Below are 15,961 nucleotides of genomic sequence, written 5' to 3'. Positions count from 1 at the left end.
CAGACTTAAAAGTGGCCATTCTTTAACAAAAAAACTTCAAAAACAAACTTCAATGAGAAACTGCAGAACTGGAATTAATTTGCAAACTTGACACCATCAAATTAGGCCTGAATAAAGACTGGGAGTGGCTGGGTAACTAAAAAAAGTAATTTTCCCTCTGTTGATATTCACCCTTTCTTGTCAACTGTTGGGAATGGGCCACATCCACCCTGACTGAATTGGCCTTGTTAGCACTGACCCCCCCACTTGGTATGGTAACTCCCATCTTTGCATGTGCTGTATATTTATACCTGCCTACTATATTTTTCACTCCCATGCATCTGATGAAGTGGGTTATAGCCCACGAAAGCTTGTGCCCAAATAAATTTGTTAGTCGCTAAGCTACCACAAGGATTCCTCGTTGTTTTTAATATATATCAAGTAGGGGATTTTTCCCAGCTTCATCCCAAAGGATGGGTCCAAGCCTCCCTTCCCAGCGGGCCACCACCTCACTGCCCTCAGCAGCCTTTGCAGACCTCAGGAGGGAAGTGAAGACTACACTTCCCAGCATGCCGCGGGGTGAGCTCCCGAGGGGGCGGGCACTATAGCTGGAGACGGTGGGCGGGGTAGGAGGAAGGGAGCCGGAAACGGCAGTGTACGGTGGCCCGGAGGCAGGGCGGTGCTGGAGGCATGGAGTCCGTCGTATTCATCTTCTCGCTCATTGATTGCTGCGCTCTGATCTTTCTCTCCGTGTATTTCGTATCCTCTGGGCGAAGGGGCCGGGGAGGGGCGGGCGGCGTGTCGGGCAGAGTCGGGGGTGCTCGCGGGGTGGGGCGGCACCGGGGCGCTGGCTCGGTGCAGGGCTGTGGGGCGGTAACTCTAGGAAGGGGGGTCTTGGTGCGGGATAAGGGGAGTTACCCCCGGGGTTGGGGGAGCCGGTACAGTGGGCTGGGGTATCCCGGGGGAGAGGAGGAGGCTGAGGAGGGGGGTTGGGACACTCCCAGGGGTGGCATGATACTCACCCCCTGCCAATCACCATCCCCTGGGTGTCTCCTAATTCTGCTGGGACATGTTTAAGCCTAAAGGCCTGAGTTCATTGAAATGTTGTTTTAAAAGTCAGAAAAGCAACATCTGTGGATGTTGGGTTTTGTCAAATCCTGTTTTTGCAAAATCTCATTTGGGGCCTAAGTTGTTTCTCCGATATAGTTATTCTGTTAATTGAATGAATAATGTGATGGAAAGTCACACTTGTGAATTTCTCTGTATTTTTGGGAATGTTTTGCTAATAATTTACATAGGATATTTTAAATCTCACATTGGTCTCTCACTGATGGTCCTCTATGTTAACTGGAGGATGAAGAAAAATTAGTTAAGGATTTAAAAACAAAATCTGTACAATAAACATGGATGTTCCTTTGTTATAAACAGATTTGGGTTCTGTTCCAATTTCATCATGATACAGCACATCTGGCATAACTGTGTAATGATAATCCATTAAGGTGCATAAGATTCTGATTGTTACTGTGACTAAATGTACAAATCACTACCTGGGTGTTGAATGCTGCTCTTCACAGAATTATCTCCCCAGATACATGAGCATTTAAAATACTTGTGAATTTTTGTCAGCCATTAGTTTCTTCTGAAACTGCTTTGGTAAAAAGGAAGTTGGAGAATGTTGCTAGGACTCAAAAAGGCAGGAGAGGAATAGGCTGTTACGTGAAAACATTTCTATAACACAGAAGAATGTGCAAAAACATGGTTCAGTAATGAAAGCTTGCAGTGTACAATCCTCTAAATACAGAATTTCAATTAATTGCAATATGCTGCTTACACTCATAGTCCTCAGAAGGAAAAGCACATTGTGCTGCTTCCATATAGTTCATGTTATACTGATCTGTTTGGTCTTGATATGGGATGGGGGGGGAGGTGCGCAAAAGTGTTTTTTTAAATCTCAAAAACTTCTAAAAGTTTGAGAAACCTTTGTAATCCAGTGTTCTCTGGATTCTATGGATGTCTTATTCTGTTAGAAATGTATTCTTGGTGTTAGTATGCCACTAGTTCCTGGTTGAACTACCTTTGTAATTCTCCTTACACAAGGTTTCTCTAATCGCTCTTGTTTATTGTTTTATGGCATTATTAGGATGCAAAGGGCACTGGGTCTTTATCAAAATCTCTTTTCTTGTTTCATCATGACACAAAAAAGATGGCCTGAAGGGTTTTGTTTCTAAGGTAAATCAAAACCAGAAAGGCTTGAAAAACATCAGGAATATCAAGTGTCTTGTTTTTGCTGGAGTGTAAACTTTCATACCTCATTTGGGGAGGAGTGAGGGTAAATCTTTTTTCAAAGAGAATTTTTCTGACTAAAAATCCCTTCTCTCCTCTGGAATCAGTTTCTTGTGATAGCATCCCACTTGTTCTCCAGCTGAACATAGAGAAACCTGAGATTGCTAATAATATGTTTTTTAAAAAGCAGAACTAATGTTTTTAAACCTTTCAGGTGACTTTGTATGTAATAAAGAACAAAAAAGTGCACATTTTTCTTCCTTCACAGATTACCTTTAAATAATAGTTCTGATATTATTAAAAGCACCTCTTGTTTTTCTTGTGGAGTAATATCCTGATTAGACACTTTTGAAGTGTCTATCACCAGATTATCTAGGCACTATTTATAAAATAAACATTAGTTTGCATTTCTCTAGCACTTTTCATTGGGGATCTCAAAGCACTCACAAATGTCAACAAATTATAACTCACAATACCTTTGTCTGATGGTAGTATTCTCAGTGAGTTAAGAAAAACTGTATATATGTTTTCAGTTATAAGTGTCTAAACCTAGTAAGGGGCTAATTCTATTGAGGTCAGAGGGATCATTTGTATAAATAAGGGTTGTAGGACAAGGCCCAGGAACGGAAACTGCATTGAGAAATAAGCAAGCTCTGGAGTTCCCTAATCTGTGTTCAGTGTGTTGAAGCACTTGGCCAACAGTCATTGGTAAAAAGCATTGTGAGATTACTTGTGTGCTGATCGCACTGTGTTCCACATCTTTTCCTCACACACGTGATGTAGTAAAGAGAATAAAATAGGACAATACATGTAATTTACCTCAAATGTAACTGTGACAGTTTTTTGCTCTAACAGAAAAGTGTCCCAATTAAAGCCTTAACTCCTCTATCCTATAGTAAAGGTGTGCCTAATTCCTGTGAGAGTTAAAATATAGCTTTGAATTACTGTCTGACAAAAAATGTTCCTTATCTTGGACTTCAGATAATAACACTATCAGATTTGGAATGTGACTATATTAATGCAAGATCTTGTTGTTCAAAACTAAATAAAGTAAGAAATCTTATGTTGCATTAAATTTGATAAAACTCAGTAGATCCTGTGTCCTAGCATTGGAAACAGTAGGGAGTGCTGTGAATCTCACAATGGTGGTGGGTGTTACTTTTTCTTTTCCTACACCTTTCCTTCACCCCAACTCCTAGAATGAACCTTTCTCGTATGTCCTACAGTCTGAACTGTGGGGCATTCCCCCTCTCCCTGGTGCTTTGAGGCAGACCAATAAATTGGCTGTATACCTGCAGCTTAGACAGCCCCTTGCTTAGAATCTCTAGATTCTCTGCCTCTATCCCTGGGCATGAGGCAGACCAAGGGGTCGCTGGTTGTGACATGGTTTTGTGATCTTTCTAACACTTTTTAGTTACTTTATTAGAAATCTGGCTATAATTCCTGGCCTTTTTTGACCAGAGCAGTTCTCAGACCTTGCCTACATGAGAAATTGTACCATTTTAACTAATTCTGCTTAGAAACTGACGTAGTTAAATTGGTATGTTCCTCTTATGTGGGCACACTTATTTTGGTTTGAGTGGCATAAGATTAGGCTTGGCAGAATTCATGGATTTTTGAAATTCAACAGATAATATTGATGTTTATTTTTAGCCTTTATCAGTTTTTATCATTTTAAAATTTTCAGTTTCACAGTGAGGCTCCAGCATACTTTCTACACGGCCATGGGGCTGATGACAGTAGGGTTGCAGGGGGCTCCCTGCACAGATGTGCGGCCCAGAAAGCCAGATCCTTGTGGATGCTAGGGCAGGGGAAGCTGTGTTTGCTGTGCGGAGCAGAGACCCATGGGAGGGACCAAAATGAGGTGGATGAGTACTTGACTGTAGGGGGGCCACCCTGCTGCTGAATGGCTCCTGCCTAGGGATGGCCCCGCTCTCTTCTGGTTGGTGACAGTAGGACTGCAGGGTCAATAGCCCAGGAACCAAATCCCCGTGGTTGCTAGGTGTGGTAAAGGCTGCAGGTACTGATTGCTATCGATCGATTTCCCCCCCCCCCCCCCCCATTTCTGTATGTTAGGTGAAATCAACATTTACAGATCATAAAAGATTTAAATTGAATCTTCCTGATGAAGATTCCCAACTTGAGATAAATCAGTATAAGGCACTCTTATACAAAAGTGTGTCCACTGAAGAGGGTTGCTCCAACTTAACTAAATCAAGTCCTAACCCATTGGTACCATTTTTGCATGTAGCCCAGGTCTGAGACAGCTCTTGCACCACTCTGATCTACACTTGCTGGGGTGGGTCACTTTTCTTGCTTTGGTTGGTTTTACATTGTTGATAGATTTGCTGCCTATTTTCTGAGCCCTTTGTATTGTCGTTCTGAAAAAATCTTGATTTGCGGAGAGACTGGATCAAATTGAATAAACACCAAGGAGTGGCTAATTACACTGTAGCCAGGGAGGCATGAAGGGAGGGGGTGGGGAAAGGATTGATTTGTCAGTTTTCTGGGTTTTGAGATGGCCCCTATCTCTGTGGAGACATGCTACATTTTGTTCACATTGTGTACATTTTACTTGTTCAGATGTCCATTTTCCAAAGTGATAACTAGTGATTGATATTTAATGTGTCGTTGATTTGTGCATGTGTGTGGAGTTTTTTTTAAATTTATTTATTTTTACAGGACTCTGAGTAGAGAATCTGGGATAACTTTTTAAAGTTATTTCATAGTAAACATTTTAAAATATCAAATGATGGGGGAAAAAAATCAAAAAGTTACTGATTTAGATAAACCTATTTCAGATCACTTGAACGTATCTCTTTTCCTACTCAGTGACTTTTTTTTTTTTTGGTATAATTGAAGTACTTTTTCTTTCTTTCTTTCATTCACTTTTGGTGAATTGACTTGTATGGACAAATAAGCAAATCCACAAATGTAGAGGATCATTTTGCTGAGTAAATACTTCTAATAAAACTGGTAAAATGAAGAACCTGACTATTAAACTTCCGGTGGCACTCTTCCTTTGTGACTCATGTCCTATCCAGATTTAATTACATTCTACCTACCTAAATCCCACACTCCCTGCAGTTGATCCAGAATTTAATAGTCTTCATTTTCTGCCTTAAATTGTTGTGTAGTGTAGCTGTGTGCAAACAGCTATTGTGTTTCACCCCAAAATTTGATGCATTTCAGTGGAGCTGAAGTAATTCATATAGTTGAGTGCTATATAGATTCTTTCTCTCTGGCTTATCACCATGGTATCTGGATAAAAGGCAATATATACATAGATCTCTAATACAGAACTCTTTCTTTAGACAAACAGGATAGATTTTGATTTAAATAATATTTTAATCATGATTTAAATCTGTCTGCAGGAAATCTTGATTTTAAAGAATTGATTTTAATTATGTTTTGCATTTGTAAGTTTTAGTTCCTTTCCTAAAGAAAGGTTGATTCTCATTGATTAGTAACCATTCAAACATGTTGATTTCCAACTAAATATAGCCTTTACCCTAAATTGGAACTTCTTTTTGCTAACCAGGAGGCTACATTATTGTCTATATACATATATTTAAATAATTATACACCTTACCATATGTATATTATCAGATTCTTAATTTTGACTGTTCATAATAGAAAATGGGGAATGATGCATTTCTTATTTACTAGATTTTTTTTTTTTATTTGTGATTTATATCAAGTTCTACACGGATGGAAATTGGAATTAAACTAAAAAATGCTCAAAAACAGCATTTTAGTTAAATAAAACTAATAGTTATCTTAAATGTGCTGGAAACATAAGAGAAATGTTTATCAGAACACGTTTTGCATCTTAAACTAAGGGTACATCTTCACTACCTGCCGGATCGGCAGGTAGTAATCGATCTATCGGGGATTGATTTATTGCGTCTCGTCTAGACGTGATAAATCGATCCCCGAACGCGCTCCCCGTCGACTCCGGAACTCCACCAGAGCGAGAGGCGGAAGCGGAGTCGACCGGGGAGTCACGGCCGTCAATCCCGCGCCATGAGGACCCGAGGTAAATGGATCTAAGGTACGTTGACTTCAGCTACGCTATTCTCATAGCTGAAGTTGCGTATCTTAGATCAATTTCCCCTCCCCCCACCAGTGTAGACCAGCCCTAACTGATTTACTTACCAAAGGAAATATCTGTAGTTAGTGAATTGAAGTGATTGTTTCTGGTCACCATGTGCTTCAAGATTTTAGAACTAGTAGATCTCATCTTCTTGCACCTAATTTTTATTCATATATTGGAAGAGGAAAATAAGCTTTCCTGCTTTTCTACTTCCAAGTGGTTTCTCAACTTTGAATGAAGTAAAACATTCTGTGCACCTGCTTAATCAGGGACTTCCACCAGTTCAGTACTTTTTCTTTAAGACTTTGGCAGCATACATGGACTGCCTAATATTATTTATTTAACATATGGTTTTAATAGATTATAGTTTGTCGTCATTGCAAATTTAATTTTAAATACATTTTTCTTTATAAAAAAACCCCCATTTAATTCTAAAAAAAATCTGATTTAAATAAAAAATTTTAATCCGTTTTTATCCACTCTGTGTACACATGTAGGTTTTGACATAATTACACTAAGGGTTGGTTCCTCTGTGTAAATATTTAAACTTCTATAATATTTCCTTTTTTGCAGTGGGTGGTCCCAGAATTGATTGGCCATACTATTGTCACTGTATTAATGCTTATTTCATTGCACTGGTTCATCTTCCTCCTTAATTTGCCGGTAGCAACCTGGAATATATATAGGTAAGTGCACAGGATTTTATTTTCTTGTTCTCTTGAAATTTCACTACTTTCAAAATTGAGTGTGAAGATAAACCGTATGTTGTGCTGGTACATCGTGACTGGATATTTCATTTATATCCTTAAGTTATTAATTCACTGTAGGTACTTTTGAAATTGTTCACAAATCTGACCTTTTTAAAATTTCCCATGTAGCCTAAAAGGTTAGAAAATTGGCCTCTCCAGTGCTTTTAGCTGAAATTGCAACAAAGTTTGAGAACTTGAGATTCTTAAGTCTGCTTGTTGTAAAATTTATAATGACAAAGTACCTTGCTGTTGTGAGTCAGCCTCAAGTTTTCAAGGATTTAATGGCTTGAGCCTTTGAAAATAGCAGTATGTTAATGGGGTGAAATACTGAAAGCTCTGGTGCCAAGATGTTTCCTCTCATTGCTCTGGTCATGTGTCCCATGCCCATGTGCTTGTTAGATTCCCCTCTTTCAGGTTTCACTCCTCACTTTAAAATCTTACCAAGAGATGGTGTAAAGACAGTTCTTGTACTGCTGTAACTATGTGGGTATAGTGATACAACCTCTATTGTGGATGTTGTTGTACTGGTATAAAATTTACAGGAATAAGCAACACTGATATTGGCACCTTTAGGGTATATCAGTGTTCATGCAAGGAGGTTGTATTTCTTTAACTATTAATTTCTAAACCAATATTGTTTATAACAATTCAAAGATTGTGTATAGATGAGGCCCTGTATCGGGGTGGGCAAACTTTTTGACCCGAGGGCCACATCTGGGTGGGGAAATCGCATGCAGAGCCATGAATGTAGGGCTGGGGCAGGGGGTTGGGGTGCGGGAGGGAGTGCGGGGTGTGAGGGGTGGATGCGGTGTGCAGGAAGGGGCTCAGGGCAAGGGGTTGGGGCAGAGGAGGGGTGCGGGGTGTACAGGGGGGGCTCAGGGAAGGGGGTTGGGTTGAAGAGGGTGCAGAGTGCGGGGGGGGCTCAGGGCAGGGGTGCAGGGAGGAGTGCGGGAGGGGGCTCAGGGCAGAGGGTTGGGGTGCAGGGTGTGGTGGGGGCTGAGGGCAGGGGTTTGGAGTGCGGGCTCTGGCCCGGCACTGCTTACCTGGAGCGGCTCCGGGGTGGCAGCAGTGCGCAGGCTGCCTGCCTGCCTGCCCTGGCCCCGCACTGCTCCCGGAAGTGGCCAGCATCATGTCCCTGTGGCCCCTGGGGAAGGGGGGGCCAGAGGGCTCTGCAACCTGCCCTCACCTGTGGGTACCTCCCCCGAAGCTCCTGCAGTTCACCGTTCCCGGCCAATGGGAGCTGCTGGCAGCAGTACCTGCAAGAGAGGGCAGCACACGGAGCCCTCTGTCCCCCCTCCCCCAGGAGTTGCAGGGATGTGGTGCCGGCCACTTCTGGGAGCGGCGTGGGGCCCGCGACACCACAGGTGTGGCAATCCCGTGGGCTGGATCTGGCCTGCAGGCCGTACTTTGCCCACCCCGCCCTAGATGCTACCTTGACTACGACTCTTCTCCTTCTCTCTGCCTCTGTCCAAACTTCCTGTTCGTTGCTTCCTTCACCTCCATTGTCCACTCTCGATTTTGTGCCATCTGTGCTGCCCGTTGTGCCTTGAACAGCCTGCCATCTTGTGTATCAAGCTCCGTCTACATGTTATGTTTTTTTTTTTTTTAATTTAAATCACACCTATAGCATAAAGCCCTCTCTCCATTTTGTGTGGTCTGTGCTGGTATTGCTGCATTTTTGAACTGGGAACGCCTTAGGACAGAGACCTGTTTGTCTCTCACTTATTCTGTTGCTGTACAGAGAAAGTATACGCTAATGTCACCATATTAATGAAGTACATGAGCAAGAGCCTTGCAAACCACCCCTTAGCCTTCCTCCAGAAGCTACTAGTAAGATGAAGTGCATGTGGCCAGAAGACCAAATGCTTATCATTTAGCTGTATAATATTGTTGTTTAACTCAGAGAAGCAACTGCATGCTATCATGAAAGATAAGTCAGAGTAATTATGCTTGAGTTGTTTTTAAACAAGACATAAAAATTTGTTGCTGCCTTTGGCTCGTAGCAAGGTGCCAGTCAGCCCATAGCGTTTGAGTAGCATGAGTCTAACTTGTATACGGTACCTCCCTTGTATCTGTGTACATAGACTGTGTTTGGCTGTGAAGTGTCTTGTGGTATAAATGCTTGAAAGATGCTACATAAACGAAGTGATATTGCTCAAAAAGACTGTTTACCTTGGTAACTGACTAATTTGGGTTAGACTTTTTGTGCAGCAAGGCTGTACTTTTTCTTGCAAGACTTTCTGGGGGGGGGGGGGGGGGGATTCCTTGGGGTTTTGGAAATCCCTCCTACTTATTTCCCCTTTGAATAACTCAAAGGTATTGTAGTGTCCCAGTCTCTGGAAGAGAATTTAAAGTAGCCTGTCAATGTCACTCCTTGTTGGCCAGTGGAGGTTAGAGAGAGCAACACAATGCCTGCCCTCCCCACCTTTAATAAAAGAAACCATTCTCAAAGGCCATCTTGAATAGTCCAATTATGTTTAATTATAGGATGTCAGTCAATCAGAAGTAATAGATCTTCTGAACACAAATATCCACGTTTATTTTTTCAATTTTAATTTACACCTTGTATGACAAATTTAATGTAATAATACAGTTCTGCACTTCTCCTTCCCCTATAGGTCAGAATTACAAACTACGTTTTTAATATCACCTTCTGTCTGAGAATCTTGGTATCCTTTACAAACACTAATAAATATACCCAACATCACTGTCAGTATGTAACTGAACCATTTTACAGGTTAGGAAACGGAGGTGCAGAGAAATAAATGACTCAGTGTGTGGTATAGGTAGGGATAGAACCCAGATGTGGTCCCAGCCACTGTCTGTACAGAAAATATTATATTGAGATGAACAACAAAAAATGCAAGGGTCTGTCAGAATACATTTAAGGAAGAGTTGTGGGAGTTACCATTTGTGAAACACGGATTAAATATTAAATTATAATCCATTTATGAGTATGAACTCTAAACTGTTATCAGAAAGATTTCTCAGAATCTTCTTTATGAGCTAATGACATTTCAGAAACCAAGTTCTGGCCTACAACAACATTACTGCACCCTGCAGGAGTTTGAGTGGTGCCAGACTATCCATTTCACCCAGAACTGGGTAGAGTACAGAACAAACAACTGAAGAAGCCTTCTTAGCTTCCTTATGATCTTTGCAAAACTGTGCTCTGTTAAGAGGCTGGTAGCCAGGGTGAATGTTCGCATGGGCAAAGTTAGGGTCATGTTTGGGTTTTTTTTTTTTTGTATTCCCTTTGAAATCCTGTATGCTTTAGGATTACCACACAAATAGCATGGAAGTTTGTCATTGAGTTCAGTGAGCCAAATTCTGATATTTATATTGGGTAGCATCTCACTCCACAAGTAGTCCCATTAATTTCAGTGAAAGTTTCACAGCGTAAGAGATGATCTGACATGAATAGGGTTATTCAAGTGTGCCCCAGTAGGGTCAGATGCAGGCTTATACTTCTTAATGAGGCTGCATGTGAGACGGCTTTACAGGAACAGAGTTGCTTGAGGCAACAAAGGGGGAGTTTCCCAAGATTCCAGGTGGTCAGCTATTTAGAAATCCTACCTGATCTCCTTGTTCAGGATCTGGGATATGTAAGGTATCTGGTCACTTAACTTTCAGTTCCTCTACTTTTTGCAGGATAGCAGTGATGCTTTTTACAGAAGTCTCAAATGAGGCACCATTTGGGGCTTTTGTATTAACACTGCTTTCAGTACCCAGTTTTTCAACTTAAAGGGACATGGTTAATTTGAAATCTAACCACTTTAAAAAAGTGAAATATAAGTAGTATTAAATGCCACAGCTGCCCAAGTAACCCTACCAATCATGGTGGTGGTAGTAGCATGTTTGTCCTCTCTGGTGCTGTGTGAAAGACCCACACAAACAACCTAGGAAACACAGAGCATGACTATATGCAAAGGTCTGTCCAAGGTAAAGTAAAGCAATTGAAAAATGGTGAAAATACTTTTTCAGTTATAGGCATTTTAGATGTTGCTTGTAACAATAGGTTTAAAATAATTGTGATTTTTGTTTTTAGTAGGCGACCCTTTAAAACAAACAAGAATTAAGAAACTTACCTTAACACAGCACCAAAATGCTTTATATTCTAGTGAATTCTAATGGGAGCTGAAGTCTCTCAGCCCTCCTTTGCCTCAAGGCTTTATGCCCTGTAGGAAAATATAATACAAGCCTGTGCCTCTAAGATGGCAGTTCCATGTGGTGAGTGGAGGTTGTGAAGCAATGACATGTATTTCTAGGAACAGTACTGTCAGCTTCTTTGCTATAATATTTATTTATTTAGCTCTCTTAGTATGTCAGCTAATAATTACTGCAATTTTTTTAAGAAACTGAATCCAAATAATAAATAACTCAAAATTCTACACGCTTTAATTACAATTGCATCACTTCCTGTTTTGTGTGTCCCAAACCCTGCAATGAGGGGAATAGTTCACACATTTACCTCAAAGGCAAAGCAGGTAAAGAAGTGAGGTTTGTGGTATTCATCTGCTAAGCAGTTTAAGAAAATGATGCAATGTGTTCCCCATGGAAGGGGCACTAGGGTCTGTTTCAGATGAACACAAAGTTCATGTTCTTTGCTTTATTTCATTAAGATGCAGCACAAAGTAAACTGGAAAGTAACTTTCGTCTCCAGCTTTTCACTTACTTTAATGTTAGGGATTACTTGTAAAAATAAAAACAATTAGTCAACATTTATTTTTTTTTAAATTTAAACAAGAATAATCTTCACTTCAACTACTGAAATTTTTTCATTTCCAATGGTTTCTAATGAGACCTGATTTTTCTGTGTCCTAATCTGCCTTATGGCACTTTGAGTCACATATGAAATGAATCAGAGAAATACTATGGAGTGGATTTCTTTCTTTTGTCCTGGCTGCACCTTGGTTGAATTTACTCTGAAGTTGCATGGCTTATTAGTGCTATGAATAGTCTCTCTCTTTGCTGGCAACATCTTTTCCCCTATGTTTGGTAAGGTAAAGGGGGAAAGTCTCTTGGTACCATGGTAGGGGAGCCAAGTTTCTCTTGTATGCAGAGGCAACCAAAGGTTGTTTTGGATTTACACTTCTGAGATCAGAAAAAGAGGGTTCAGAGCAGGAGTTTAATAAGGATATGCCCAACTAATCTTACTGTTACTTCTAGGAAGGTAGGGCTGAGGGGTATCCAAACTGGGTGTGAATTTGGCTCATTTGAGGTAAGGGCTGTAGTCTTGGACATATTCAGACTGGTCTTGTAGTGGAAATCTGTCAGGTAAAATGTAATGTCAGGTGAAAATACTTGTTTGATATTCAGAAGATGCTGGAATTTATTTTAGTGGCTTTCTTCTGGGTTGAATTTCTTGCTTTTTGGTAATTATGCTGAGTCTCTGATTTTGTTAGTTCTTTGTCCTGAGGCCACCCAATGTCTGTCTCAGACCACAAACTAAAAATATTTGAATTTCTCTATTTTTATCAGTTGACTTTCCTGTTCCCCAGCCTAGCTGTTTAAATCAACCTTGGGGAATTTCTAGTTTTTACTAGACACTGAATAACTTTTTTAGTGGCTTTACCACTCTTAAACAAATGGAGTATGTGTTCCAGCAAACACACAGATGCTTCAGATTCTGCCTGCCTAGGAAGTGAGAGGCCAGGAGTTCTGTCTCAAGTTCTGAGTGGTAGCATGAACCCAGCTGCTGCATTAGCATTGCAGAAACTGAAGCTGGAATCCATTTATATAATATAAAATTTAGTGTATTCCCCTTCAACCCTTTAGACAAATATAGGTGACTGTCTTTGAACATTCTGGCATAGCTGGTCAGATGTAATCCGTTACCTGTTGCACTGCACCTTTGGAATAGGTGGGACTTTGTCATTATATACACCAAAGCGCTAAATTCTGGGCTCAAATGCTTATTATTCACTTGCAAAACATCAAATGGCACCTTGTCAGAATCAAGTAGGAGTGTAACAGTCCTTGCTCCAGCATTGTTCTCGCTTGCTTCACCTCTGGAACACTGCTACCCTTTTCCTCAGAGAGAATGGATTAAATTATGATTATCTGAGTTTTAGGTTATGTAACAAAGGAATAAAAAACCTAGAATTTCTCATCTCATAATAAAAATGAGATCAACAGCACTTCTTCTAATTCCTGCCTGCTCTCTGATTTGGTCTGTTACATAAAGTGTTTTCTTTATTTCTAGACATTTCTATGGCACTACAGTATCAGAGCCTTCAAAATATTAGTAAATGTGTTCCTCACACACCTCTGAGAAGAAGGGAAGTATTATCCGCATTTTACAGATGGGGAACTGAATTACATAGAGATTGTCTTGCCCATGGTCACACAGGATGTTTGTGGCAGATGTGGGACTAGAACCCAGACTTTCTACAGCCCACTAATAGTGCCTTAGCCAGGAGAACACAGTTCCTCTGACTAGTTGTATCTGGCAGTGGAAGATGCTAATTCTGCTCAGAATCCTAACAAAACCACTAGCATGTTAGATTTCAGCCTCTTCACGTTAACGCATCTCACTTTCGTTGGGAACTTTCTCCATAAATCTTGATACCTACATGCAGTAAGAGAACTGGTATAGAATCAGTTATTACCACTGAAACTTTAATATGTGAATGTGGGGGGGGGGGGGTGTATATATATTCGCGCGCGCTCTCTCTCTCTCTAGAGAGAGAGAGAGCGCGCTTTCCCATGGCCACCTATTGTCCATCTCATATTTGTGGATGTAATTTATTAGGTGATATGCCATATCCTGAAATTTATGAGAACAGCTGCTTTGTACTGAATTAGAAAATGACTCTTAAAATGGGGAGCAATGTCTTTGTTTTCCCTCTTTGGCTGCTTCAGTAAGATTTGTTTGAATACTGAGACTAAAATTATTTTTTTGTTTTTAAACCTTTCAGGTTCATTATGGTGCCAAGTGGGAACCTAGGGGTGTTTGACCCCACAGAGATTCATAATCGGGGGCAATTGAAATCACACATGAAGGAAGCCATGATTAAGCTAGGCTTTCACCTGCTTTGTTTCTTCATGTACCTTTACAGGTTAGTCTTAAATCTTGTGCAGCATAGGAACAAAGGAATTGTCATACTAGCATTTCATATCCTCTTTATTCTGCCAGTGTAACTGCATATCTATCCTCCTTCTGCAGCCTATTTAAGCTCTTTGCTCAAGTAATAACTTGTGGCAGTCAGTTCCAGGTTGAACATGCACTCTCAAAATATTGCCCTTAATCATTTTTTAATTTGTTTCCTTTAAATGTAACTGGATATTCCCTTGTTCAGGAATTGAGTGGGCCTGACTAACTTCTAAACTAGGATGATGGCTTAGTTTGGGGGAATCAGCACTTCATGTACCAGCTAACTGTGATGTCACATTCTAGATTATGCAGGGAAGAAGGGATTCAAGACTTCATACTTCTAATGTCAGGGGGTGGGAAAGCTGCACTCTTTTGAAAACAAATGCACACAAACTGTAGCTGACTTAATCCATCATAAGTGAGCAGCAAAGGGTACAAACAATTAATTTGATTTGTAGTTCAAATTTAAAGGAAAGTAAATAATGGCAGAATGAGGGCGAAGGAGATGGTGTTTCACTTACCTGTTACTGATAGAACTTTTAGATTTTTAAAACAAATTTTAAAAATCTGACAATTTTAGTCATATCCAGCCTGTCTACTCTGGGCCTATCACTTCAGCTTGGCTGCAACTGCACTGGGTAGTTTCATATCTGTCTAGTAAAAGTTTCTCTCTCGTATCTGGTTATAATGAAACCTATTTTTCCTCCCATTGAAACATTTCTATTTAACCAAGTTTTATAGAAAACTTTTCAAAACATAGATTTGAGGCCTAAACTTTTTGAGCATCCCTTTTAAATTATGCTATCCTGCACACAGTGAGAAAGATTGGGAGTAACTACAGGGCATTTTTTTTTTTTAAAGCCTTGTTCCATGTACATATGTTAATGTATATTTTTTTGCCCAGATTTCCAAGATATGTAAGGGTTAAGTATCTTAGTGTAAAATCTATTGCAAGCAGCATGCAGGGTGCTAAGTGGATTTAACACACAGAATAAAAAGTCATGGTTAATACCTATCCCGTAAGGGAGCTACTTGGGGACCAAATTTGTTTTAATAGACATTCTCATGCAAACCTTCCCATAGGGTTGGCCAAGCTACAACTCAATGAGTTCTGTGACGTGGCCACTTGCTCATTTCAAGATGGATCATTGCATGCTAAGATTTACAATCTCTGCAAATCTTGCCTTCATAATAAAGGTGAAGGTGGTTGTGATCTCTGTTCTGCTTAAGCAAATGAGGTGCATCCATCTGATTAAAACTGTAGGTGCTCTGAGATTTGCATATGCTTCAGTAATACACCAATCTCCTCTTTTGTCTTGCCACAGTATGATCTTGGCTTTGATAAATGACTGAAGTTGAAAAGGAACTGGTTAGTTGCCAAATTTTGAACCATCCAAATCACTCCAGTGAACAGTTGTGGAGCCAGAGACGCTTTCGAACATACCTGGACTGGTGTCGTCATGCAGTATATTTTTTCCTCTTTGAACGAGAAATATTTTTGCTGTATTTTTAACATAAAATATTTTAAAAACCATGACATTGAGTTTTTGTAGCAATTGATTAAGTGTGGTATGAAATGAACAAAAACTGTCTATTAGATCGTTAGATTTAATTTTTATATGGAACTGATCTTGTAGCACAGCGCCTTGCACTCTAAAGAAAAGATAACAGGAAAAGACAGCCTGGTTTAGCAGGTCTCTGCTCAGATCTATACCAGTGGAAGGTCCAGATGCAAATTTAAGTGCAGGTTTAATACAT

General features: G+C 40.3%; 1 protein-coding gene across 1 annotated transcript; it reads left to right on the top strand.

The window, feature by feature from the left end:
- The first annotated feature begins 629 nt into the window (after nucleotides 1–629).
- On the top strand, nucleotides 630–15,731 carry CNIH4 (cornichon family AMPA receptor auxiliary protein 4). Its single transcript, XM_024209250.2, has 5 exons — nucleotides 630–738; nucleotides 3,244–3,312; nucleotides 6,932–7,044; nucleotides 14,028–14,168; nucleotides 15,529–15,731. The coding sequence occupies exons 1-5, from the start codon at nucleotides 670–672 to the stop codon at nucleotides 15,554–15,556; spliced, it is 420 nt and encodes a 139-aa protein (XP_024065018.2). The 5' UTR covers nucleotides 630–669; the 3' UTR covers nucleotides 15,557–15,731.
- Nucleotides 15,732–15,961: the final 230 nt, after the last annotated feature.

The sequence above is a fragment of the Terrapene carolina genome, unplaced genomic scaffold (genome assembly GCF_002925995.2).
Source record: "Terrapene carolina triunguis isolate 2854851 unplaced genomic scaffold, T_m_triunguis-2.0 Scaffold406, whole genome shotgun sequence".
In the NCBI taxonomy this organism is placed as follows: Eukaryota; Metazoa; Chordata; order Testudines; family Emydidae; genus Terrapene; species Terrapene triunguis.
This window is presented reverse-complemented; position numbering and strand designations above follow the sequence as displayed.

Bases quoted from the DNA above. Each gene is read 5' to 3' on its own strand.
- CNIH4 (XM_024209250.2), top strand. From the start codon at position 670: ATGGAGTCCGTCGTATTCATCTTCTCGCTCATTGATTGCTGCGCTCTG. The intron at 739-3,243 runs GTATCCTCTGGG...CTTGGACTTCAG, and splicing joins TCTTTCTCTCCGTGTATTTC to ATAATAACACTATCAGATTT. The intron at 7,045-14,027 runs GTAAGTGCACAG...TAAACCTTTCAG, and splicing joins GCAACCTGGAATATATATAG to GTTCATTATGGTGCCAAGTG.